This window comes from Cebus imitator, unplaced genomic scaffold (genome assembly GCF_001604975.1).
Source record: "Cebus imitator isolate Cc_AM_T3 unplaced genomic scaffold, Cebus_imitator-1.0 Scaffold322, whole genome shotgun sequence".
In the NCBI taxonomy this organism is placed as follows: Eukaryota; Metazoa; Chordata; class Mammalia; order Primates; family Cebidae; genus Cebus; species Cebus imitator.
Genome location: NW_016107637.1, coordinates 1808230 through 1834510, shown reverse-complemented (window position 1 = coordinate 1834510; position 26281 = coordinate 1808230). Strand labels below are relative to the sequence as shown.

At 51.4% G+C, this 26281-nt stretch overlaps 1 protein-coding gene across 1 annotated transcript in view; it reads right to left on the bottom strand.

Annotated features, from left to right (window-relative positions):
• SRL (sarcalumenin) overlaps positions 1-26281 on the bottom strand; it is a 50089-nt gene that overhangs the window by 13203 nt on the left and 10605 nt on the right. The window contains exons 2-4 of the mRNA XM_037729911.1: positions 3426-4727; positions 932-1157; positions 456-561 (exon numbers count right to left, since the gene is read on the bottom strand). Coding sequence (XP_037585839.1) covers positions 456-561; positions 932-1157; positions 3426-4727 — 1634 coding nt within the window. The remainder of the gene's footprint in view (positions 1-455; positions 562-931; positions 1158-3425; positions 4728-26281) is intronic.

The window sequence follows — 26281 nt, the reverse complement described above, 5'->3', positions numbered from 1 at the left end:
TCACTCTGTCGTCCAGGCTGGAGTTCAGTGGCACGATCTCAGCTCACTGCTACCTCTACCTCCCAGGTTCAAGCAATTCTCCTGCCTCAGCCTCCTGAGTAGCTGGGATTATAGGCATGCACCACCACTCCCAGCTAATTTTTGTATTTTTAGTAGACAGGGTTTCACCATGTTGGTCAGGCTGATCTCAAACTCCTGACTCATGATCTGCCTACCTTGGCCTCCCAAAGTGCTGGGAATACAGGCGTGAGCCACCACGTTGGGCAGTGACCTATTTTTTTAAAACCTCTCTCCTCATTCCTCACCTGAATAGTGTGTCTGAAACCCTGCCTTGCCCTGCAGCCTACTACAAGCCCTTTCTTTGATGGATGAGAATTCCATCTTTGCAGCCCACCTCTGTGTGTGCTCCCTGAGGCATAGAGGGCAAGGAGGCCCAGCACCAAGGCCTGCAGTACGGTACCCTGGCCCTGGCCTGTCACTGTACTCCCAGACACTCCTGAAGGGGTCACATAACCCAGATGGCCTCTTTCTAGGAGGAAGAGGAGGAACCAATAGGAAGGCCTGTGGGGTGGCGAGTCAGGCTAGCAAGACTCTACCCCTCAATCCGCCACCCTCTAGCTGTGTGTCAGGAGCAAATTGCTGCTAGCCTGAGCTCCAGTTACGTGGCTCATTAAAAGAAGACAAACCCTGCTGCAATCCTTGGGTTTCAAAGATAAAATGATATACCACATGAAACAGCTTTATAAGCTGTCACAGCAGAAGGAGATGGGTCTGTGTTAAGCATCCTCCCCTGCATGGCAGGGGGCCACACTGGATTCACCCACACTGGCCCTCTGCTTGGACGGCCCTTCCTCCTCTCTGCCCACCTGGAGCCTCCGGCCGTGGACCCTGCTCACAGAGCCTCCTCCAAGAATCCTCCCACCTTCAGGGCTCTCCTCCTCCCCAAGGTCCCCTCTGGCCTCTGGGATAAGGCCCTGGCGCGCCCTGGCTCTCCAAAGCCTCCAGGGGTCTGCCCGGCCCCTGGCAGCCTGGGTGTGTCTCCCTCCCCTGGTTACCAGAGTAGTCGTCAGATGGCTTGTCCTCATTCAGCATGAGGGTCTTCTCGATGTGGGAGCGGTCCCTCAATGGGGCTTCTTCATTCGCATCCTCCGCCTCTTCTGCAGAGAGAAGCAGAAGCCAAGTGAGGGCAAAGATAATAGCCAGCTGAGCTCTGCGCGCCAGCACTGTGGACGAGGGCTGGGCCTCGAGCAAGGGCTCAGCGGGGTCTTGCCAAGTTACACTGGACTGAGCTCTGCCTTTAGGAAGGAATTGATAATCCAAACTCTATGAAGCCCCATGGGCAATGTATTCACATTTGGGGAGAGGGGCCACATCTCAACCTGCAGAAACCTTTTTATCTATTCATTTCATATATTCAACCAATAGGCACTGAACACCTTTGCCATGCCAGGCACTGAGTGTCATGCTGGGAATACAGGGGTGCCCACCACAGGCACAGCTCCTGCCCTTAGGCAGTTGCTTAGTCCAGTGGAGTCAGAGATAATCATCTTCAAAGCAACACTGGGGTGGCTCACACCTGTAATCCTAACACTTTAGGAGGCCGAGATGGGAGGATTACTTGAGCCCAGAAGTTTGAGATCAGCCTAGGCAAGATAGCAAGACCCCATCTCTACAAAAACAAAGTTTAAGTTAGCCAGGCAGTGGCGCACACCCACAGTCTCAGCTCAGGAAGCTGAGGCAGGAGGATCGTCTAAGCTCAGGGTGCCAAGCCTCAAAAATCATAAAAAATAATAATAATAAAATGTAATCATTACAGATGATAGGATGGCCACAGAAGGAAACATTCTGGAGGCTAAGTGGGGCTCAGGAGTGTGTCTGTGTGGTCTGAGCAATGGGGTCAGAAAAAACCTCCTCAGGTCTCTGCTGGGGGAATGAGTTAGGTGAAGAGTGGAGAGAAGCGTTCTGTGAAAGCCCCAGAGGAGACTTGTTTAGCAAGAAGCAGGAGGAGGGGAGTCTCCTGCTGTGGGGGAGGCCTGGGTGCTGAGGAGCTACTGAGGTCCTCAGGGCTGACCGGGCAGGACCTTCCACAGAGCTTTGGGTCTCACCCCAAGAGCAATGGGAGCCAGCTGCCACGGCCACATGAGCGTTTCATCAGGATCACACTGGCCGTGTAGGAAGGATGGCTGGGAGGGCCACTACAGGGTGTATATGTGTCTGTGTGTTGTGCCTGTCCTGTTGTGTGTCTGTTTTTGTGTGTCTGTGTATATTTCTATGTCTGTGTATGTCTGTATTGTGTATGTGTGTCTGCTTCTGTGTCTGTATGTTTATCTCTGTATCTGTGTGGGTCTCTGTGTTATCTGTGTGTGCATCTGTTTCTGTGTGTCTCTATCTCTGTATTTGCATCTCTGTGTATATTTCTGTATCTGTGTATCTGTATGTCTTTCTGTTGTATCTGTGTGTGGGTATGTGTGTGTGTTGAGGGGAGCACCTGTTGCTTCTGACCCAGAGAGCAAGTGATATGGGGTGCCTGCCACAGGCTCCCCGGGATAGGAAGCTGTGATATCACAGCTGCTTCTTCCCAGGCTGCCTGCACAGAGGATTTTAGGCGATTACAAGAGGGGTGTACTCAGGCCTATAGGGCAGAAGGAGGCCAGCTCCACTAGGGGAGATGCAAAGAAGAGTCAATATGCCTCATGCAGCATCTCATGATAATGACTCTTTAAAACAGTCCCAGGTAGCCCCAACCCCAGACCCAGAATAGGGAGCTGACTGACTGCAGCACACACCCACCCTTATGGAGAATACAAGTCCTGATAGATAGCATATAAGTAGTATGTCGATATATAAATTGACAGGGCATGGCAGCTCACGCCTGTAATCCCAGTACTATGGGAGGCAAAGGTGGGAGGATGCTGCTTTAGGTGGGCATTTGAGAGACAATAGCAGCCACAGACTGAGTTCTCATCTCAGGATCCTGACCCCCTCAGTCCTGGTTCTGCAACGCTTCCTATAGCCTAGTCTTCAAGGGAGACCCCGGCACTAGCCTCCCAAGAAATCACCAGGGCAGTTCCCAACCCACCCCCATCCACTCCTTGCACTTCCCTCCACCTGCCAGCCACGGGGCACCAGTCACGCCATTAGCTCCTTTAGGCTGAGGCACTGGCATGTGCTACAGCACATCAGGGACCCTAAGGGGAGATTCTGGGGGACCTGACTCAGAAGTACCGGGGCCCCTCTGGCCCCTCCAAACTGGAGGCCAGTGGCCAATGCATAGCCTGAAGGCACCTCCCCGGACCAGGACTCTGGAAAGGGACTGCCACTCTCTGCCACTTTCTCCTGTCCCTGCCTGTCTGCTACACACAAGACTTGCCAGGAGAATGCAGCTGCCCAAGGGATGGGGTTGCTGTTAGGGAAGTAATTCCTACCCTGGGCAGCAATTATGGGATTCCCCCTCCCCTGATGTCCCTCCTCAGGCTCCTCCGCCTTCGAGTCCGGGATCTCACTGCCTGCGGGCTCTGTATTCAATTCCTCCAAGCCAGGCTGGGCTCCTCTGTCCCCATGGCTTGAGGTTCCTGCGGCTTCCTGGGGCTCCCCAGCTTCCTGGGACTCCTGGGCTTCCTGGGGCGCCCTGGCCTCCTGAGGCTCCGTGGCCTTCTGGGGCTCCCTGGCTTCCTGGGGCTCCCCAGCTTCCTGGAGCTCCTCGGCTTCCTGGGGCTCCTGGGCTTCCTGGGGCTCCAGGACTTCCTGGGGCTCCCCGGCATCCTTGGAGGTACGCTCTGCTTCTTCTGAGCTAGCTCCACCACCGCTGTCCTCTTCGGACTCCTCTTCGGAGGGAACGCCTCCTTCTTCCTCGCTTCCACCTCCATCGCCACTTTCCTCTTCAGAGGAGGCCTCATCTGCGTCCTCCTCGGTCATCACTGGGGACTGCTTCTCCTCAGTGTCCACTGCCTCGGCGCCCTGGGTGCCCCCAGACTCCGCATTGGCTTCTGCAGCTGGGTCAGGCTCCCCCTGGTCCTCGGTGCCCTCCCTGGCTTGTGTGTCAATAACCAACTCAGACTCTCCCTCCACAGTCGCAACGTCAGGGGCTGCCTCTGGCACTCCAGACTCCTGGCCAGGCCCAGGGCTGCCCTCGGCCTCTGTGTTCAGTGAGTGGACCCCATCACCCTCTGAGCAAGGAGACGCCCCCTCTGCCTCTGGCTCTGCTGTCCCTGCCACTGCTCCCTGCACAGGGCTATCCCCTGGGACCTCCTGGGCTGCATCAGGGAGTTCACAGCCCTCAGCCTGTCCTCCTGACTTTCCAACAACAGCTCCCTCCATGAGGAGCCCAAGCCCAGGCTCCTCTCCTAGCCCCTCTCCAGAACTGGGCTCCGGCAGCTCCTCTTCCACAGAGGGAGGAGCACTTGCTGCTGGTGGGCCGTTCTTTTCCTCCCCAGGCCCTGCAGCATCCCTGTCGTCCCTTTCCCGGGGTAGAGGTGACTCTGTGGCTGAGGCATTGGAGAGGCTGGCTTCAGGATCAGAGCCCGGGCTGGCAGCAGATGCAGGGGTCTTCTCGGGGCTCTCAGCCTCCCTGCCATCTGGGTAGTGAAGGAGCAGATTCTTATCTTGAGGAGCTGTGTCTGCATACAGACCCCTTTCTTTCTCCTCTAGACTTGCATCTCCGGCAGAGAAATGATTCTCCAACAAATTGCCAACATCTTCTGTGCCACCCGATGTGGAGACTTGCAGTTCTAAATGATTAGAACATGATTGGTCAGTTTCACAGGGTTGGCACTGGCTTTTTTTTCTCAAGAGTCTACAACAACCTAGCTCCCGTCTTCTGGGATGTGGTGCTGGCCTGGTGTGCAGTGTTACACCTACCAACCTGGGTCTTCAGGACCACCTCGTGCGTAGCAAGCAGGTGTTATTCTGCCTCCCTCCCAAGATGTGGAAACTGTGGATCAGTGAGTTAAAGGACCAATCTGCTGTCTATCACTAAGGAAGTGAGCAGCTGTGCTAACCTGAGAGCCCCTGCGACCCTGGCCCTGACCTTGAAGCTTCCTGGCTTGGTCCTGATGACTGTATATGGAGGGAAACTTGGGTGAGCCCTTCCAGTCCTTCCTCAACCTTGCTCACGGGCATCTGCAGCCGGGTTCAACCTTGGGGATGCTTCCAAGATGGGACAAATGCTTGTGCATCCCACCTCATGTCAGTTCCTACAGTCATTAACTAGCATGCTTTTAATACCGCTATCAGCAAAGGAGTGAAAACAGGTGTTTGCAGGCTGGATAACCTTAGGTTACACAGCATAGTGCTTAGGGGATTACTTGTGGCTCTCAACCTTATTAAGTCACACATCTAACCCTGTCCCAGTAAGGGCAGGCATTTGCTGGCCTCTCTACCTTAGATTAGAGGGTGCATGGCCTGAGGAGGAGATATCCAAAACAGGCCAGGCCTGGGCTTCCCAAAGGCCCCGGCCAACCCCTTCCAAGGGGATCCCTTTGTAAGGGACTGAAGCTTCACCCAGAGAGCGGAGGGCTCAGGAAGAGAGAAAAGCAGGAGCTTCGTCTGTGCCAGAGACCTCTGTCAAGGGTCAAGTTTAATGTTTGGAAAATGGGGTCAGAAAAGTCAGAGCATGGTGGCTCACGCCCGTAATCCCAACACTTTGGAAGACCGAGGTGGGTGGACCACCTGAGGTCAGGAGTTTGAGACCAGCTTGGCCAACCTGGTGAAACCCCATCTCTTCTAAAAATACAAAAAATTAGGCCAGGCACAGTGGCTCACGCCTGTAATCCCAGCACTTTGGAAGGCCGAGGCGGGAGGATCACGAGGTCAAGAGATCAAGACTATCCTGGCCAACACAGTGAAACCCCGTCTCTACTAAAAAGACAAAAAAATTAGCCAGGCATGGTGGCACATGCCTGTGGTCCCAGCTACTCGGGGGGCTGAGGCCAAAGAATCACTTGAACCCAGGAGGTGGAGGTTGCAGTAAGCTGATATTGCACCACTGTACTCCAGCCTGGTGACAGAGCAAGACTCCGTCTCAAAAAAAAAACAAAAAAATTAGCCAGGCGTGGTGGCACACACCTGTAATCCCAGCTACTCAGGAGACTGAGGCAGGAGAATTGCTTGTACCCAGGAGGTGGAGGTTGCAGTGAGCCGAGATCGCACCACTGCATTCTAGCCTGGCCAATAGAGCTAGACTCCGTCTCAAAAAAAAGAAAGAAAAGAAAATGGGGCCAGAAGAGAGGGTTAGGCCCACCCCTCTGCTCCCTGCCCCCAGGCTAAGGTCTGTTTAGGGGGGACATTGCAGGCTCATGGAGATAAGGGGACCACAGGCATCCTGCCTTGGGGCAGCTGAGGCAGCCTCCGTTCTCCCTTGACTCTCAAGGCCTCTCTCCAAGGAAGAGCATCCCACCTGTCTGCTGAACACAGACACTCCCTCTCTCAGACCACCACTTGCTACTCCCATCTCTCCCTCCCACAAAGAAAAGCAACTTCTTGGGGTACCTGTTCTCCCTCAGGGTGCCCATCCTTGATCTCCAAAAGCTGGGCAGCCTCCAGGGATCATAAGCAAGTATTTTCTCATAGTTCCGATAGACAGCCAACCTGCTGTCAAACCCAGAAAGACATGAAGCTTCGTACTTTTGATTAGAGAGGAGCCCCGTGGATTGAAATAGACAAGCTTTCCCCCGGCACTTTCATATACATGGCCATTTAACCTTTATGACTATCAGGAAGATTTTACAGCTGAATTAGTGAAAGTCCACAGATCTCTGCTCTGCCTCAGATACGTCACCACTAAGTGGCTAATGGGTGACTGGAACCCAGAACTGCCTAGTCTCTGTCCAGGCTTCCATGCCATGCTGTACTTAGTGGAGCACAGGAGACCCCTTCCTGCCGGTACCTCAGCCCCTACCTGCAAGCACCTTCTCTCCAGACTTATGCTCCATACTACTCTTGGCTCCTGAGCTGCAGGAACCAAATTTAATTCTGTGTTCCCAGGGCCTGACCCACAGAAAGTGCTGGAAGAGATCCACAGTTAGATTTGGGTACCAATAAGAATTCCTGGTCCCTTAGTGAGGGACAGACAAGAGAGAGAGCTGAGTGTTGCTCATTTTAATTTTCTTTCATCACCACTTACATACCTTTAAGTCCTGATTCCTTTACCTACATCTCTATCTCTCTGCCTTCCACCTCTGCAGAAAAACCTGTGGTGGGAACTTGGTTTAATTCAAGAAGACTCGCTGTCCTCTGAGCAACAGGATGTGTATAATGTATATGAGACACATCTGTATGTACACATCTGAGAGGCAGCCTGCCAGGCAATGCTTAAGCACTTTATATATAAAACAGTATCTTCATCATACTGAATTTTCTTAATCTTACTTGTTTTTATAAAATGAGTACTCTTTTGTTTTTTTTTTTTTTTCCTTTAGTGACCTTACTCATAAAATGAGTATTATCCATATCTTTTTTTTTTTTTTTTTTTGAGACAGGGTTTCACTCTGTCACCCAGGCTGGAGTGCAGTGGCGCGATCTCGGTTCACTGCAACCTCTACCTCCCAGGTTCAAGCAATTCTCCTGCCTCAGCCTCCCAAATAGCTGGATTACAGGCGTGCACCACCACACCTGGCTAATTTTTGTATTTTTAGTAGAGACAGGGTTTCACCATGTTCGCCAGGGTGATCTCGAACTCCTGACCGCAAGTGAACTGCCTGCCTCAGCCTCCCCAAAGTGCTGGGATTATAGACGAGACCCACTGTGCCCAGCCTCATATCCCTGTTTTTACAGATGAGAAGACTGAAACCAGAGACACTGAGGCCCTTGTCGAATGTCACATACCTAATAACTGGCTTGGGTCATGTGACAATGTGACTTCAGAGCCACAGTAACCCCTGGGAGCCTGTTAGAGATGCAGACTTTCAAGCCTCAGCCCAGACCCACTGAATCAGAATCCGAATTTTAACAAAATGGCTGGGTGATTCATGGGCACATTATAGTCTGAGAAGTACTTGTCTACGCTGGTCTCAACCAGTGATTCTCAGCACTGGCTACATATGGAAATCATCTGCTTCTTGGCCCCATATTTCTCTTTCTCTGCAGTTTTGATTTAAATAATCCAGGGTATTGCACCAGCACCAGAATTTAAAAAAAAAAAAAGTTCTTAGGTAACACACAAAGTTGCAAACTGTAACCACCAAATCAAATCATCCTGACTCCAGGCTTCAGCTTCCAGGCCCTCCCCACTGTGAAGATGCCCACTGTGGGCTCCCAAGTTGGGGTGGGTCTCCTAGGGCCTGGCATTTGCCTTCGGAACAGCAGTGGTCAGGGTGTCTCCTCTGGGAATCCAGCCCTTTCCATGGGCCCCTGTTGCCCTTCAATGATGATGGTGTTGACAGTGATGATGAGGATCATAATGATGATGAGGGTGATGATGATGGCGATGATGACAGTGGTGGTGATGACAACGGTGGTGATGATACTGAGCGGAATGAACTCTAGGTCTGATGTCCTATAGCATTTCTGACACTCCCAAAAGACCTTTTTCCCTGATAAAGGTGAGAGGGCTACACAGTCCCAAGGCGGATGAAGACTCCAGACGTTGGGGGTTCACCATGACCATGACCTTCACACTGCTGTGTGTTTCCACTCTTGAGTCCTGGGCAGGAAGCGAGGCATGTACAGGTGTATGTACATTTACATTCAGGCTCTTCCCTGGTTTTCACAACTTAGGGCCAAGCTTCCCCTGAACTTCTGCTAAACAATTTAGAGTGAAAAGGACTGAGGATGATGGCTTCTTGCACTGTGGCCTTCCTTCCCAGGCTAAAAATAACTGCTCAAATAGAAAGTCCCTCCATGAAATAAGCTATTCCACTGGGCCCCCAGAGCTCAGTCCCTGGGCAGCAGTTGTCCCATTGGACCTGGTTCTCCTCTTGGAGGTGCAGACAGAGGTGTGGGAGCCTCCAATTACACTCATTTCAATTCTGTGACATCTCACATCAATACTGGGAAATCATGGCCTATGTCTTTCCCGCCTCTCCTGCTTCTTGCCGAAGCCCCCTATTGGCCCCGGAGCAGGGAGGCCACAGAGGGCCCAGGACACCCTAGAGAGGTGAATCCCCAGTAAGATGAGCCTTGGTCTATCCCGGGACATGAAGTGCCGCACTGTATGTGCCGCTGCCAGGGCGGCCACCCCGGCTCTGGCCAGGCCAGGCCCAGGACTGACGTCAGGGCACAGGAATAGCAGGCCCCAACTCTGCCCAGAGACCATGGGAAGGCCCCAGCCCCACTCACACCCAGGCCAAGCATGACACACACCAATCCTGCTTCTCCCACCAGCCTGTCTGCCAGCAGCCTTTCTCAGGGGGCCAGCCTTCCAGCGGCTCCCACCAGCCCCACAGCCTCAGGGCAGCCCCAGGGGCTCAGTCCCTCTCTCCTCTTTCCACCACCAACCAAATGCCCTGATTTTGTTTCTTAAGCTCCGGTCCCGTTCCAAAGCACTTTTTTCTTTCTTTTCTTTCTTTTTTGAGATGGAGTCTCACTCTGTTGCCCAGGCTGGAGTGCAATGGCGTGATCTTGGCTCACTGCAATCTCCACCTCCCAGGTTCAAGTGATTCTCCTGCCTCAGCCTCCCAAGAAGCTGGGAGTACAGGTGCCCACTACCACACTCAGCTAATTTTTGTATTCTTAGTAGAGATGGCGTTTCACCAGGTTGGCCAGGCTGGCCTCGAACTCCTAACCTCAGGTGATCCACCCACCTCGGCCTCCCAAAGTGCTGGGATTACAGGCATGAGCCACCGCGTCTGGCCCAAAGCACTTGCACATGGACTCAGTGGACTGTGGAGTTGCCAAGGGCTCTCGTGAGTCCAACTGTAAAGGAGGAAGCTCTGGCCAGAGGCCTTCAGAGACTTGCCCAAGATCAGGGCAGGGTGGGGCACAGCCCAAGTCTATGACCCTTAGTCTGCAGTTCTTTCTGCTCTCATGGGAGTTCACAAACCATGTCCCATGAAGTGCTAAGGTTCCACAGAAGTGACTCGGGGGTAAGGGAAGATCAAACAGCAGGGACAGCCACCCCCTTTGTACTTCCTGCCCTCCTTGAATCTGTCTGCCCCACTGCCTACAGGGGAAAGACTGGAGGGAGATCGACAAGCCCTGTTCCTTTGCTCTCCTTGTTTCTTCCCTCAAAATATTAGTATCTGCCTCGAGCCTTCTCCCCATTATTTTTTCCAACATCCTAAGACATCCTGCTTACAGCATTTTTCTTTTTCTTTTTTTGAGACAGGTCTTGCTGTCGCCAAGCTGGAGTTCAGTGGCATGACAGCTCACTGCAGCCTCCACCTCCTGGGCTCAAGGGATCCTCTCACCTCAGCCCCCCAAATAGCTGGAACTCCAGGAGTGTGCCACCACCTCCAGCTGATTTTTTTTTTCATTTTTTTGTAGAGATGGGGTCTTGCTATGTTGCCCAGGCTGGTCTCAAACTCCTGGCCTCAAGTGATCCTCCCACTTCAGCTTCCCAACGCGCTGGAATTACAGGTGTGAGCCACCTTACACTTTCACTCTGCCAGTCCGCATATGCCAGGCTCTGAGCTGGGTCATCTCCTGCCCTCACATAGGACTCCATCTTTCCAAGGTAGTTTCCTGTGCTTATTCTTCTTTGATGCTCCTAGCAGCCCTCCAAGGCAGAAAAAGCAAGGGTTGTTAACCTCTCTTGAAATGAAGAAGTAGACACATGAAAGTCAAGTTGTTTGCCTAACAAGTCATTCCAGGGATGGGCTGGAACTCAGGCCAAGAGACGGAGCAAAGTTCCCTAAGAGTGACCATTGAGCTGTTCAAGCCCAGATACCCAGCTTCTGGGGCTAGGTCAATGTGTATCTGTGTATTTCACAAGGGGATTCTCCAGAACAACAGCATTTCAGACCCTCTGCATTAGCCATCCTTAGTACCAAGGGCCAGGAAGCTCTGTCTTGAAGTTGAGACTACAGATAGAGAGAATAGAGGTCAGGACCTGTTTTTGAGCCACCTCTAGGTGTTGAATGTATTCAATGCCTTCGTGGAATCAAATGTTGATTTTATTCCAGCCCGTCCAAGTCTCCTTAGCACATGTTTCTAACAAGGACCTGCTAAGGTTATTCTTCCACATGACTTCTCATCCATTTAAACTAGAGCTAGCAAGTCTAAAGTCATGCGTAAGTAAAATACCTCTGGCCATTAGTCATACACAGTTATTCAATTGAGTCATTAGTCATAAAATCCCTGGGGGGGCGGGAGGGGTGAGGACAGGAATCATTCTCCAAATCTCTGCCTGGACACACGTGTCCCAGAGAGGGAGGCGCACTGGTTGGGCGCGGTGGCTCACACCTGTAATCCCAGCACTTTGGGAGGCCAGGGCGAGTGGATCACGAGGTCAGGAGTTCAAGACCAGCCTGGCCAATAAGGTGAAACCCCGTCCCTACTAAAAATACAAAAATTAGCCAGGCATAGTGGAGTGCACCTGTAGTCCCAGCTACTCAGAAAGCTGAGGCAGGAGAATTGCTTGAACCCAGGAGGCGGAGGTTGCAGTGAGCTGAGATCATGCCACTGCACTCCAGTCTGGGGAACAGAGCGAGACTCCATCTCAAAAAAAAAAAAAAAGAGAGAGAGAGAGGGAGAGGGAGGAGCACCAACCATGGCATAGAAACGAAACCCCACATCTTGCCCCCATCTGTCCATTCTTGCTTCTTCCCTCACAATATTAGTATCTTCCTTGAGCCTTCTCCTCAAACCCATGTCTTGCACCCCATGCTTTGGTTTTCACTGGCTGTATCTCAAGTGCAGCAGGAACAATTCAGAAAACAGAGTTCACACTGCAGAGCAGGCATCCTGCCCGCTTCCTTGTTCTAGATCTTGTCTCTGAACACTTGTGGACCAGGCAAATGTGGGCCAGCAGCCTCTTCTGGTGTCCTGTTTTTCCTTGACCTTATCCTGCTGGTCCTACTGGGTAAACGTTCACTGCTCAGGACCCCTGGTTCTTCCACTTTTTTTTTTTGTTTTTCAACAACATGTTTCTCCATGAAGGCCTTCTGCTTTTTTTTTTTTTTTTTTTTTTTGAGATGGAGTCTCACTCTGTCGCCAAGGCTGAAGTGCAGTGGTGTGGCCTCAGCTCACTGCAACCTCTGCCTCACAGGTTCAAGCCATTCTCTTGCCTCGGCCTCCCAAGTAGCTGGGATTACAGGTGCCTGCCACCATGCCTGGCTAATTTTTATACTTTTAGTAGTGATGGGGTTTCGCCATGTTGGCCAGGCTGACCTGAACTCCTGACCTCAGGTGATCCACCCACCTCAGCCTCCCAAAGTGCTGGGATCACAGGCATGAGTCACTGCGCCCAATCTCTTCCACTTCTTAGATAAAGTCTTAGACAACTTTGCAGAAGGCCATTGCCCATAAGAACCTGAGAAGGGAAGTTCTGGCTGGAGGAAGGCTTGTCTGCATCCTCCCCAGACCCCCGAGGTCCTCTTCTGCCATTCCCTCAGCCTTTCCCTCCTCCCCTAGTATGGGCAACCAGAGTGCAGGCCCTGAGGTAGCCATTCTTGGAAGGTTTCTTTGGCTTCCTGGCCATGCTCCTAAAGTCAAGGGCTAATCCCACTGGGACAGCTTGTCCCTGGCTGGACTCTAGCCCTTAAAATGATTCATCCAGGGAATAGGATACAATGACAAAAGTATGCCAGAGTACAACGACAAAGGTAGCAATCAGAGAGGACCTTGGGATTTGGGGGTCCAGAGGGATCCTTTCATAGACCAACTAGCTTGATTTCACTCATGAACAAAACCCTAATACCCTGATAAGTGTTTGTCGCAAGGCCACAGGGCTAGTAAAGGTAGTTGGCAGTGGCCTGCTTCTAGAACTCAGCTATCTATGGACGCTCTCCCAGCAGTGGGCCAGCTGATGAGGAGGGCTAAGTCTGCCCTAAGGCAGTGATTTCTTACCCCACTTTCTTCCACTCTTTAAAAAGAATTGTTTTAGTCCAGGCACAGTGACTCCAAGAGCCATGGATGACACCTATAATCCCAGCACACTGGGAGGCCGAGGTGAGAGGAGCCCTAGAGCCTAGGAGTTTGAAACCAGCATGGTTAACGAAGCAGGACCTCATCTTTACAAAAAAAAATTAAGATTAGCTTGGCATGGTGGCATGTGCCTGCGCTCCCAGCTACTGGGGAGGCTGTAGTTGGCAGACCCCTTGAGCTCAGGAATTGGGAGTTGCAGTGAGCTTTGATCACACCACTATACTCCAGCCTAGTCAACAGAGGGAAACTCTGCCTCAAAAAAAAAAAAAAAGAAAAGGATTAAGACTTCAACACAATTGTTTTTAACTGATAAAGTCTAGAGAATTGGCCGGGCGCGGTGGCTCAAGCCTATAATCCCAGCACTTTGGGAGGCCAAGGCAGGTGGATCACGAGGTCAAGAGATCAAGACCATCCTGGTCAACATGGTGAAACCCCGTCTCTACTAAAACTACAAAAAATTAGCTGGGCATGGTGGCGTGTGCCTGCAGTCCCAGCTACTCAGGAGGCTGAGGCAGGAGAATTGCCTGAACCCAGGAGGCGGAGGTTGCAGTGAGCCGAGATCGCACCATTGCACTCCAGCCTGGGTAGCAAGAGTGAAACTCCGTCTCAAAAAAAAAAAAAAAGTCTAGAGAATTGACAGAATAACTTCAGTTCCCACCTCACCTCCAATTCCTGGGACTTCTTGGTTTGGAAGATAGAAATTACCAGAAATCACCAGAAATCTCACAACCATCATACATATACATGCTTGTCACTGATGCCTGGAGGACTCATGAGTATAAATGACTATTCACTTTTATTTTATTTATTTATTTTTTTGAGACAGAGTCTCACTCTGCTGCCCAGGCTGGAGTGCAGTGGTGCAGTCTTGGCTCACTGCAACCTCCGACTCACAGGCTCAAGTGATTCTCCTGCCTCAGGTTCCTGAGTAGCAGGGATTACAGGCACGACACCATGCCCAGCTAATTTTGTATTTCTAGTAGAGACAGGTTTTCATCATGTTGGTCAGGCTGCTCTTGAACTCCTGACCTCGTGATCCGCCCGCCTCAGCCTCCCAAAGTGCTGGGATTATAGCCAGCCCAGACCACTTTTATTTTATGTATTTATTTTTTGAGACAGCATCTCTGTCACCCAGGCTGGAGTACAGTGGTGCAATCTCGGCTCACTGAAACCTTTGCCTCCCACATTCAAGTGACTCTCCAGCCCCAGCCTCCTTAGTAGCTGGGACCACAGGTGTGCGCAACCACACGGCTTATTTTTCTATTTTTTTGTAGAGAGGGGTTTTCACCATGTCAGCCAGGCTGGTCTCAAACTCCTGACCTCAAATGATCCATCCGCCTCAGCCTCCCAAAGTGCTGGGATTACAGGCATGAGCCACGGCGCCCAGCCACTATTCACTTTTAAAAGAGAAATACCTCAGAAAGAGCAAACATTACATCCTAACCCCTCAGTGTGAGTCAATTACTAGCAGGATGCTCTATAGAGCACTCAGTTTTTCCAGAGATCAGCTGTGCCTACAGTGAAGAGAAATCCATGCAGGAGGCCTTGGGCCTACTTCCTCCTTTCAGAGGGGCCAAGCTTAGGAGGGGAGGGAAAGGAAGGAGCAGGGATGCCGGCTGAGTTCTGAGACAGACTGAGGCAGGTGGCTGGCTTTCCCCCACCTCCTAGCCCAAAGAAATTGAATCTCCCTGGGATCTGCGGGGAGGAGGTGCTGGTCTAATTTTTGGGCACCAGATAGGAAGAGACTCACTGAAAGCCAAGGGAGCATGGCTCCCCCAGGTCTCAATCTAACAGGTTCCCTAAAGGGGTCCAGGAGTCCAGGCCCACCCCATTCCCAAACCAGGGAAGCTGGAGGGAATCTGCTTGAGAAATGTGAGAGCTTGGAAAGTAGGTGTGACACCTTCCCCAGCTTGGGCCAGGCCCACAGTTATGCCTTTTCTTTCCTCCTGGTGGACTGAGGCTCCGGCCTCCTGGATAGAGGCTGGTCACTCTGAATGCACCTGGAAGTCAGGAGCGCTGGGTTCTGCCTCTTACTCCCTTTTTCTTTTTTTTACAGACCCTGTCCCTTAGAATCAGGGTCTTGTTCTGTCACCCGGACTGCAGTGCAGCAGTGCGATAAAGGCTCACTGCAGCCTCTAATTCCAGGGCTCCAGTGATCGTCCTACTTCAGCCTCCAGAGTAGCCGGGACTACAGGCACACACCACCATGCCCGGCTAATTGTTGCATTTTTTGTAGAGACAGGGTCTCACTATGTTGCCCGGACTGGTCTCAAACTTCTGGGCTCAAGCGATCCTCTAACCTCAGCCTCTCGAAGTGCTGGGATTACAAGCATGAGCCATTGGCCCGGCCCCTGCTGTCTTACTACCCAGCAACATTACCGTGAGTTGCTCCTTACTCCCTCTGCACGCAACTTTATTAGCCCATAAAATGCAGATAACTCAACTATGAGCATCATTCTTTCCTAGAAGAGCAAAGATTCCATTCCAAATCCCAAATTCGCTGAGTGGGCCAAAGCAGAGCCAGCTTCGGACAAGAGCACAGCCAGCAGGCGCTTCACACGGTTCCTTTTGCCCTCTGGGTCTGGGGGCTCAGTCAGGGTACCCAGAGAGGTTCTTCTGCCTGGGATTCCTCTAGGGCTGCCAGAAGCAGCTGAGGCGAGGAGCTGCAGGGCGCCTCAGGGGTGAGCCCTATGCTCTCCGCGAAGTTCTGGCTGGTCAGGGAACAGGAAAGGGCAAGAGCTGTCAACACTCCCAGGGGCCAGGAGCTAGTACTCCTGATCTCAAAGTTAACCCCTGAGGTACCTGACTCCAGCCTCAGTCAGCCTTGATTCACCAGCAACATCTGAGGCCACACACGGCCTCTCCCTGCCCTCAACATCCCATCCCTTCTGTACAGTCACTGAAGTGAGGTGACCCTGTACTTCACCCCAATGCAAATGCACACTCAGGGGAAATTGAAACAGACCCATTCTAAGGGCCACGTCTTGCTAAGAATGGGAGGGAGGTCCTTTCTGAAGGCAAAGGGCTGGTAAGGGCCCTTCAAAGTTCTGTGAAATGGCAACACTGTCAGAGAGAGGTCATTAGCCGTGCCATGTGGCCTCCTCATCCTCATGGTAAGTGAGCACTGGGAATGAGACAATCAGCCCTTCAGAAACTACTCGGGCCTGGAGAATACAGCCAGGGCTGAGCCGCAGAGATGGGGCAGGAGCAGTTCTGGCCTCCAATACAGCAGTGCTTTGCTCCTCCCGCACAAGTAAAATCACAGCTGATGTCTCCATGGCTTTCAAGAGCCTCGCACAGTGGCCCGCTGGACCATGCGGGTCCCTGCTCCTCTGTCACCATCAGCTCTGTCCCCATTAGCAGAGCAGGTGAGAGGAAACGCCACTCAGAGAGCCAGGCAACGGGGTACACAGCCCCTGAACTGGCTCAGCTGGGGAGGTGTCCTCAGCCTGGGCCAGTGGTTCCCAAGTCTACACAGAGTTGCTTAAGGAGGAAGGACAGGCTTTCAGCAGAAATGTACATACACAAATGTCCTGGTCCGTATACCCGAGCTCATAGAGCCTTCTGGAAAAACCGCTGCCCAGACACCAAAAGGCCAGATTTTTCCACCTTCTTTCCCAGAGGGTATCACCCAATCCGTGACAGATGGGTCCCACTGCCGGATCCTAGCATTCATGGCCCTAGGTCTCGTATTATTTATCCTTATGGTTATTTTTGCATTCAAGGCTTCTAAAACTAGAAAGAAACTTAGAAACTAACTGATCCAACTCTTTAACTAGCCCAACTCTTTCTTTTCACAGATGAGGAAACCAATACCCAGGGAGGAAAAGGGAGCCTGCCAGAAATGACCAAGTGAGCTGGGACAAAGCTAGGACTAAAGACAAGGCCATCACGCCCAGCCTGTATGAAGATTTCAGGAAGGACCCAAGGTGAGGGTTAAGCTCCCTGCATTCACCATTAAGTCTGTGGTATTCCTGGTATCACCAGAGGAATGCAGGAATGGTTGTCATCACCACCAAGAGACAAAGGACAGTTGGTTCTATGAGGACTGTGAGAGATCAGCTCTTAGCTATCTAAGTTCAAGACAGCAGAGGACAGAAGATGAGACCAGAAGAACATTCCAGAGTCTGGATCATTGGAGAAGGGAAGACCCCTCCCACCCCACCTTGCTGCTCCATGAACAGTACAAACTCTGGAAGCCTCCCAAGCAAATCTGTCCGTTACCCTAAATTTTCACTCCAGAGCTTGGGATGCCCCAGGTAACAGCATTCAGAACACCCAGCCACCCCAAGGGGAACCATCCTAGAAATCTCATGTCTAGGCCAGGTGTAGAGACTCATGCCTATAATCCCAGCACTGTGGGAGGCCAAGGCAGAAGGATTACTTGAGGGCAGCTCGAGACCAGCCTGGCCAACATAGCGAAAACCCATCTGTACTAAAATACAAAAAAATATATAGGTGTGGTGGCACACACCTGTAATCCCAGCTACTCGGGAGGCTGAGGCAAGAGAATTACTTGAACCCAGGAGGCAGAGGCTGCAATGAGCCAAGATCGCACCGCTGCCTTCCAGCCTAGGTGACAGAAGGAGACACCATCTCAAAAAAAAGACATCTCATGTCCTCATGTCTTGCTTGGGAGTAGCCTTGCTAGAGCCTCTGATTCACAACCCCAGACACATGGGGATGCACTTTCCTAGGTGAGCAGAAGGCTCCATCCCGCCCCCTCAGGCCAGGCCTCTAAGGCCTCCCCATCTCTAGACATCCCGCACCAGGAAGAAATCATCATTCAACTCAACAGCAGCTTTCTCTGGTCATGTCACCAAGAGCCTGGGCTCTCTGCATCTGTCTCATTTAGTCAAATACTGAAATCACTTTGGGAGGTGGAGGCAGGAGGATCGCTTGAGCCCAGCAGTTCGAGACCAGCCTGGGCAACGTAGTGGGACACTGGATATACTTAAAAAAAAAAAAAAAAATTAGCTGGGCCTAGTGGTATGCACCTGTAGTCCCAGCTACTCAGGAGACTGAGGCAGGTGGATATCTTGAGCCCAGGAGTTCAATGCTGCAGTGAGCTATGGTTGCGCCACTGAACTTCAGCCTGTTCCAAAAAAACACCCACAAATACTGAAGCCAGATGAAGCCCTCATCTCCAAGGACCGTGGGCTATTCCATTCTTTTCTTTTCCCTCAGCAGCCTCATGACCACATAGCAAGCCGGGCTGTCTACTCCCTAGTTCCCATGGGACTCCCCTGGAGAGAGGAAGGCTGAAGCCACGGCAGGGCTAGAGCAAGTGTACATTTCATGCTTGCTGTCCCTGGGCCAACCGTTCCTGATCAACACTGAGAGCCACATGCAGCCACCTCCAGCTCACATCTAAGGAGCTCACTGGGCCTGCCCAAAGGGTCCTGCTCAGCCCTGGCCAAACAAGGCCCAGATCCCTGCACCGACACCTGAATGTGGTTTTGTATTTGTTCTCTGGAGCTGCCGTGACAAAGCACCACAAACTTACTGGCGTAAAACAATGGAAATGTGCTTGCTCACAGTCCTGGAGGCCGGAAGTCTCAAATCAAGGTGCCAGCAGGGCCACCTCCTTCTGAAATCCACAGCAGAGACTCCTTCATTGCCTCTCTCGCTTCTGGTGTTTTCCAGCAACCCTTGGCTTATGGCTGCGTCACTCCAGTCTCTGCTTTGTCACAAGGACTTCTCTGTGTGTCTGCATCTTTTCTCTTCCTATAAGGACACCTTCATATTGGATTTACGGCCAGCCCCACTCCAGCATGACCTCATCTTAAAGAATGACATCTGCAACCACCCTACTTCCAAATAAGTTCACATTCTGAGGTTCTAGGGTTAGGACTTTGCATCCTTTTAGGGGATGCAATCCAACCCATAATGGGTCTCCCCATAGCCCACACCACCACCTGCCTAACACACTGCCACTCCCCTTCCCCTGGCCTGGCCACTGGCTAATCCCGGCTCATACTTCAGATCTCAGCTTTGAGGCCCATCCCCTGGGAGGCCTCCCCTGACCCCTCCTCTGCTCTGTGTCCCTGCAGCACCTGTCACCTATGTGACATCGCCCTATGTAACGGCTTTTTTAAGACAGGGTCTCACTCTGTCATCCAGGCTAGAGTGCAGTGGCATGATCTTGGCTCTCTACAACCTCTGCCTCTTGGGTTCAAGTGATTCTCCTGCTTCAGCCTCCTGAGTAGCTAGAACTACAGGTGTGCACCACCACGCTCGGCTAATTTTTATATTTTTGGTAAAGATGGGGTTTTGCCATGTTACCCAGGCTGGTCTCAAACTCCTGACCTCAGGTGATCCACCCGCCTCAGCCTCCCAAAGTGCTGGGATTGCAGGCATGAGTCACCACACCCAGCCCTTTTTTAAATTCTTTTAACCTGTGTCCATAGAAGACCAGCTCCTGGAGGCTGATGCCTGTGGCTTGTACTCAGGACTATTGCAGGTCTCCAGCTGGGACCTGGCAGATATGCCCCCACCATAAGTACCCCCCCACCATAAGTGTCCCCCCACCATAAGTGCAGCCCTGTGGTAGGGGGATATCTGCCAGGCCCTTATGGTGGGATGAAAGGATGAATAAAATGGGTGAATGGACAGACATATAGATGGAAGGAAGGATGAATGGAAGGACAGATGGATTAATGAATATGTGGATAAATGAATGGAAGGATGGATGAAAGGAAATATGGATGAACAGATGAATGGAAGGATGGATGGGTGGATGGATGAATGGAAGACAGATTGATGGGTGGGTGGATGGATGAATGGAAGAATGGATGGATGGATAGATGGATGAATGGAAGGATACATGGATGGATGAATGGATGGATAGATGGGTGGATGGATAGGTGGGTGGATGGATGGGTGGAAGGATGAATGGATGGACAGATGAATAGACGGATGGGTGAATGGGTAGATGGATGGATGAGTAGATAGATGGGTGGGTGAATAGGTGGGTAGGTGTATGAGTGGGTGGACTGATGAATAGAATGATGGGTGAATGGAAGGAAGGATGAATAGTAGATGAATGGAAGGGGAAATAGATGAATGGATGGATGGATGAATAAATGGGTGGATGTGTGGACGGGTGGATGAATGGATGGGTAGATAGGTGGGTGGATGAAAAAATGGATGGATACATGAGGGATGGATGGGTGGATCCATAGATAAATGGGTGGATGGATGAATTGGGCGGATGGCTGGATGGATAGGTGGATGGATGGACAGATAGATGAATGAATGGCTGGATAGAAGGATGGGTGGACAGATAGATGAATGGAGAGATGGATGGATCGGTGGACTGATGGATGAATGATGGAAGTGTGGGTGGGTAGATGAATGAATGATGGGTGGATGAGTGGATGAACGGACAGATGTGATGAATCAGTGGATAGATGAGTGGATCAATGGATGGGTGAATGATAGATGGATGCAATGGTGGACAGATGGGTGGATGGAAGGATGGATGAATGGATGGATCCATGGTGGTGGTAGCAAAATGGAAGACCTTCCTTCAACCCCACTTGGGTTCCAAGAGACAAGAGACGACCCAGATTCAGAATCAGAGAAGTACTTGCCTAGGAGTAGTGTGTCCTCAGGCCATGTCACCTAATCTCTCCAGGCCTGTTTCTCTTTAAAAGTCCCCAGAGGAGCTGCTTTCCACACCTTTCATCATGTGACAGCCACATGAACTGAACTGCTGAGTTGCAGGACCTCCTCTTAAAGACCTTAAGATCTTATTGGAGGGAAAAGCAAGCAGGCAGAAGATGGAACTAACTTCAGGGCAGCTCCTGAGCAGGAATGTGAACTCGAAGGGCTTAGCAGAGGAGTCCACTAGGAAGTGAGGTCATTTGGGGTGAGATACTGCAGGAGCCCAGCCAGGTGTGTGGGGACAGTGGCTGTGGTTAGGAGAGTGGGACACAGCCAAAGAAGAGCCTGGGATGCTGGTCTAAGAAGGGCAGCCTGGGCTTCCTGGGCTAGGCCTCCCTGACCATTGGTGGCCACTTCTGAAAAGGCCTGAAGACCCCGGGGCTGGGGAGAGGTGGCGACCAGTCTCCTCACCCCGTTCCCCACCAGAACTGGGCTGAGCCACAGCCACCAGCTTCAGGGGCTGCCCAAACACCTCAGACTCTGAGTTTGGGGTTCCTACCACCTGCAGTGAGAAGACACAGCCTTCTAGCTGGGAACCCTGTATTCTAGAAGGGAAGAGGTCACAAGAAAGTGAACTTCTCAGCAACATTCAAGAAGGTTCCACACATGCACTCACTTATGTATTCACTGCAGCATTACTCACAACAGCAAAGACACAGAATCAACACAGGTACATATCAACGGTGGACTGGATCAAGAAAATGTGGTACATTCACACCATGGAATACCATGCAGCCACTAAAAAAAATCATGTTATTTGCAGGAAAATCGATGCAGCTGGAGGCCATTATCCCAAGCAAATTAAGGCAGGAACAGAAAACCAAAGACTGCATATTCTCACTTATAAGTGGGAGCTAAGCACTGGATACACATAGACATAAAGAGGGGAACAGAAGACACTGGGGACTACTAGAGGGGGAACTGAGAGGGGGGCCAAGGGTTGACAAACTACCTACTTACTACTATGTTCACTATTTGGTTGACAGGATCAACAAAAGCCCAAACCTCACCATCATGCACTATAAGTATGTAAAAAACCTGCACATGAACTCCCCTGAATCTAAAATAAAGTTCACTCAGAAGTTCTTTCTCTGAGGAGCTTCTGCAGAAGGAGGTGCTTCCACATCCTGCACCATCTCCCACTTGGGGGCTGTGCCCAGGGCCAAGACTGTGAGGGGGCTGCATGCTGGGGGCTTGTGCAGAAGGAGTGCTGGGCCTCAGGTCACAGAGCAAGCTGGTCTAGAGCTTCTGGCTTCTTGGTTCCTTACTCTTTTCATCACAGGGGCAGCCAGGACCCAGACCTCCACCCCTTTGCCCCCTCTACTTCACCCTGCATCAGAGGCACATGCCCTAGGAGCTGGGCAATTCTGGTCAATTCTTCCCACCTGGGCAGCCACCCTCCTCCCTAGCACCACTGCTAGGCTGGGCAGCTGCCTCTTGGGATTCGCTGCCCCGGCCAGTTGTCCATTCGTTCATTCAACACGCTTGCCCGGGTGTGTCTGCAGAGAACCAGATTAGCCAGTGGGACAACACATGGGCTGTGGAACCAAGAGGACCAAGGAAACAAGTACCCCTTCTACCCAGTGGATGACTATCCCCTAGGAGAAAGCCCCCCCAAAATTAGTGTCTCCCTAAAATTCATATCCACCTATAACCTAAGAACATGACCTTCTGTGGAAACAGGGTCTTTGCAAATGTAATCAGTTAACATGAGATCATACTGGATTAGGGTGGGTCCTAAACCCAATGTCTTCAATGTCCTTAGATGATGAGGAGAGGACACAGGGACACACAGACAGGGAAGAAGGCCACATGATGACAGAGGCAGAGAGTGCAGCGATGAAGCTACCGCTCAAAGAATGCCAGGAATTGCTGGCAACCACTGGATGCTGGAAGAGGCACGGAAGGATCCCCTGCTTTTGTTTCTTGAGACAGAGTTTAGCTCTTGTTGCCCAGGCTGGAGTGCAATGGCTCGATCTTGGCTCACTGTAACCTCCGCCTCCTTGGTTCAAGCGATTCTCCTCCTTCAGCCTCCTGAGTAGCTGGGATTACAGGCATTCACCACTACACCCAGCTAATTTTGTATTTTTAGTAGAGATGGGGTTTCTCCAAGTTGGTCAGGCTGGTCTCGAACTCCCAACCTCAGGGGATCCGCCCCTCTTGGCCTCCCAAGGTGCTGGGATTATAGGTGTGAGCCACCATGCCCGACCAGGATCCCCCTTAGACCTTTCAAAAGGAATATGGCCCTGCCAACACCTTGATTTCAGACTTTTGGCCTCTAGAATTGAGAGAGAATAAATTTATGTGGTTTTGGCCAGGCACAGTGGCTCACACCTGTAATCCCAGCACTTTGAGAGGCCGAGGTAGGACTGCTTGAGCCCAAAAGTTCAAGACCAGCCCGGGGAATATGGCGAGAGCCCTGTCTCCACAAAAAATACAAAAATTAGCTGGGCATGGTGGTGCATGCCTATAGTCTCAGCTACTCAAGAGGCTGAGGTAGGATGATCACTTGAGCCTGGGAGGCAGAGATTGCAGTAAGCAGAGCTCACACCACTGCACTCCAGCCTGGACAAAAGAGTAAGACCCTGTATTTAAAAAAAAAAAAAAAAAAAAGAACTGCTGTGGTTTTAAGCCACTAAGTTTGTGGCAATCTGTTACTGTAGTCCAGGAAGATCATATAGGAACCAATACCTAAGCCTGGCGCTGTGAAATCTTCCCGACACCATTTAACACCGAGCCGATTGTTTTCACCATCCCCACGGCCCTAGGCCCTGTGGTCACCATCCTGGGGCCCACATGCTCCGAAACCCAGCTTGAACCCCCATCCGTGAAGCATCCCCCAACAACGCTTCCCCTTTCTCTGCACTCGCAGGCTGCTTATTTTTAGCTGCTGATTACGTCTACCTTATATGGTTCTCTACTCATATCATGAGCACGGACTGTCTCCCGTCCTAGTCTGTAAGCTCTTTGAGGACAGAGAATCCCAAGGATATTAACAGTCCTGAGCAGGGGCGGCATGTTGACGGATTCCCCTTGTTGGTCAAGTTTCATGATATTTCAGGAAACTGGAGGCAAATGTCAAGTCGTCGCATGCTTACAACAGTGATAACCTGTCATTCTTGTCATAGTTCTTTTAACCTTAAAAAGTATCTGATATCAAAAAATATTTTAAGCATCCGATAGCCATTTTCTTGTTACAGTCATGAAACAGCCCCGTGCTGAAAATAGGGCAAATACCGTTATCCCCATTTTATAGGTGAAGAAACAGACGCAGAGACGGTCAGGGGCTTGGTGGCTGATTTGTAACAAAATCAACATTTGCTGTGTTTACAAGTCCTGGTGCTCCTGCTGAGCCCCACCCCAGGCCAGCTGCTCTGCCTCTGTGTGGGCAGTCCCAGGTGAGGAGGGACTTGGTGGAGTGCCCTCCAGTTTAACTACCAATTCAGAAAGTAAATAAAGGCAGGAAAAGAGGTGGGCTGGTGTCTTGGGAGCCCGAGGCCAGGATGATCTCCCCAGGGTAGGGTGAGTATTTGACACTTCTCCAGTTCTTTTCCAGATTCTTCCCAGGTCCTAGAAAGCATTCTTGGTCTCACGCCAGGCCCAGTGGCTCACACCTGTAACCCCAACACTTTGGGAAGCCCGGGCGGGCAGATCATGAGGTAAAGAGATCAAGACCATCATGGTGAAAGACCACATGCCAACATGGTGAAACCTCATCCCTCCTAAAAATATAAAAATTAGCCGGACGTGGTGGCACACACCTGTAGTCCCAGCTACTCAGGAGGCTGAGGAAGGAGAATCACTTGAACCCAGGAGGCAGAGATTGTAGTGAGCCAAGATCGTGCCACTGCATTCCAGCCTGGGTGACACAGTGAGACTCCATCTGGTCTCGACCACCTTGGGTAAGTGCAGGAAAAATAAATATTCATCTACTCTTGACACTAAGTAATCAACAAATTGGCTAGAGGCCTCTCTGGTGGCCACAGGGGCACAGTTGGTCACATCAGGCCCTAAATGCTGTGTAAACTGGATGGCCATCAGTGACATGTCTTCCAAAGGAATGGCTTGATCAAGTTACCTGTTGCTATCTAGGGGAAGAATTTTTTTTTATTATTTGCAACAGAGTCTTGCTCTGTCACCCAGACTGGAGTGCAGTGCCACAATCACAGTTCACTGTAGCTGTGACCTCCTGGCTCAAGAAATCTACCTGCTCCAGCCTCCCAAGCACCTGGGGCCACATGCATGTGCCATTATGCCTCACTAATTTTTATATTTTTTACAGAGATGAGGTTTCTCCACATTGCCCAAGCTACTCTCACACTCCTGGTGTCAAGCGATCTACCCACCTCAAACTCCCAAAGTGCTAGGATTGCAGAGAAGAGCCACTGTGTCCGGCATAGGGGAAATTCTATAGGAGAAAACTGAGCTGGCCTAGATCCTAACCAAATGATCACCTGAAAGAGGACCAGGGGCTGCAGTTCTGGCAGCTATCCAGTGGTGGGGAGAGGATGGGGGCTTCCAAACCCCGGGGCTCTCCCCTGAGCTCCCAGCACAAGCCACTTCCTACAACCCAGAACTCCAGGCCAGACTTTGCCTGCACCTGTTTGAGCTCAGAGTGCAGTCCCTGCTCTAGAGGCATCCAAAAATATCTGAGGGAGGGGGAAAGGGAGGGCCAGCTGGAAGATAACAGGCTAGAGTCTTCGGAGGGCTGAGAGAAAGAGCCACTTGGCTCAGCATTCAAGGTTCTTCCCAACTGGCCCCAACTCATCAGGGTGGCCTCATCTCCCCTGAACGTGAGCCCCACATTCTAGCCAGAGCTGCGTCATCCTGTCCCAGACAGTGCCGTCCTCTGAGCTTCCTCACCTCCTGGCTTTGGTTACCATCTTCAGATGTCTCTGCCTGCACAAATCATCTGCTCATTCATTAGACATTGTTGACTGCCTTGAATGAGCCAAGTGTCATGCTACACTGTTAGTGATGAAATACAAGCAAATTAAACAAAGGCACAGCTCCCATCCTCCCAAAGCTGACCGTCCAGTGATCATCCCCTCCTTGCAAGTTTGGCTGAAACACTGTCCCTCTGCACAGCCAACCTTCCCAACCATCTCCTGAACTCCAACCAGAGTGAGAGTTGGCTGCCAAGGGTGTTAGTTACATTTTTTTTTCAGTGTGTGTCATCTCCCCAAATAGAAGGTCGGCTCCTGAGGGCAGAGACACAACCCGTTCCCGCCTGCACGGTGCAGCTGGCCAGGACCTCACAGGGCCGACAAGGGGCTGAGAGCTGGGCCTCGCAGAGAGGGACCCACAGCTGCCTCATCTCTCCCTGCTCTCATCAAATGCCCCACTCTCTGCTACCTCCAGCCCCTGAGGCATCTGAGATTGTGCCATGCCCTCATGCTTCTATCTGATCCTTTCATGCCCTCATCCCCAACCTCAGTATATCCTGCTTTTCCAACCTAAAGGGGACTCCCAAGGAATGCTGCCTCTCTCGTTTCTTCAGGACTTGCTGCCCAACCCCTCCTCTCCTGCCAGGACTAGTCACAGCCTGCACTCATTCCATGCTTTTTTTTTTTTTTTTTTTTTTTTTTTTTTT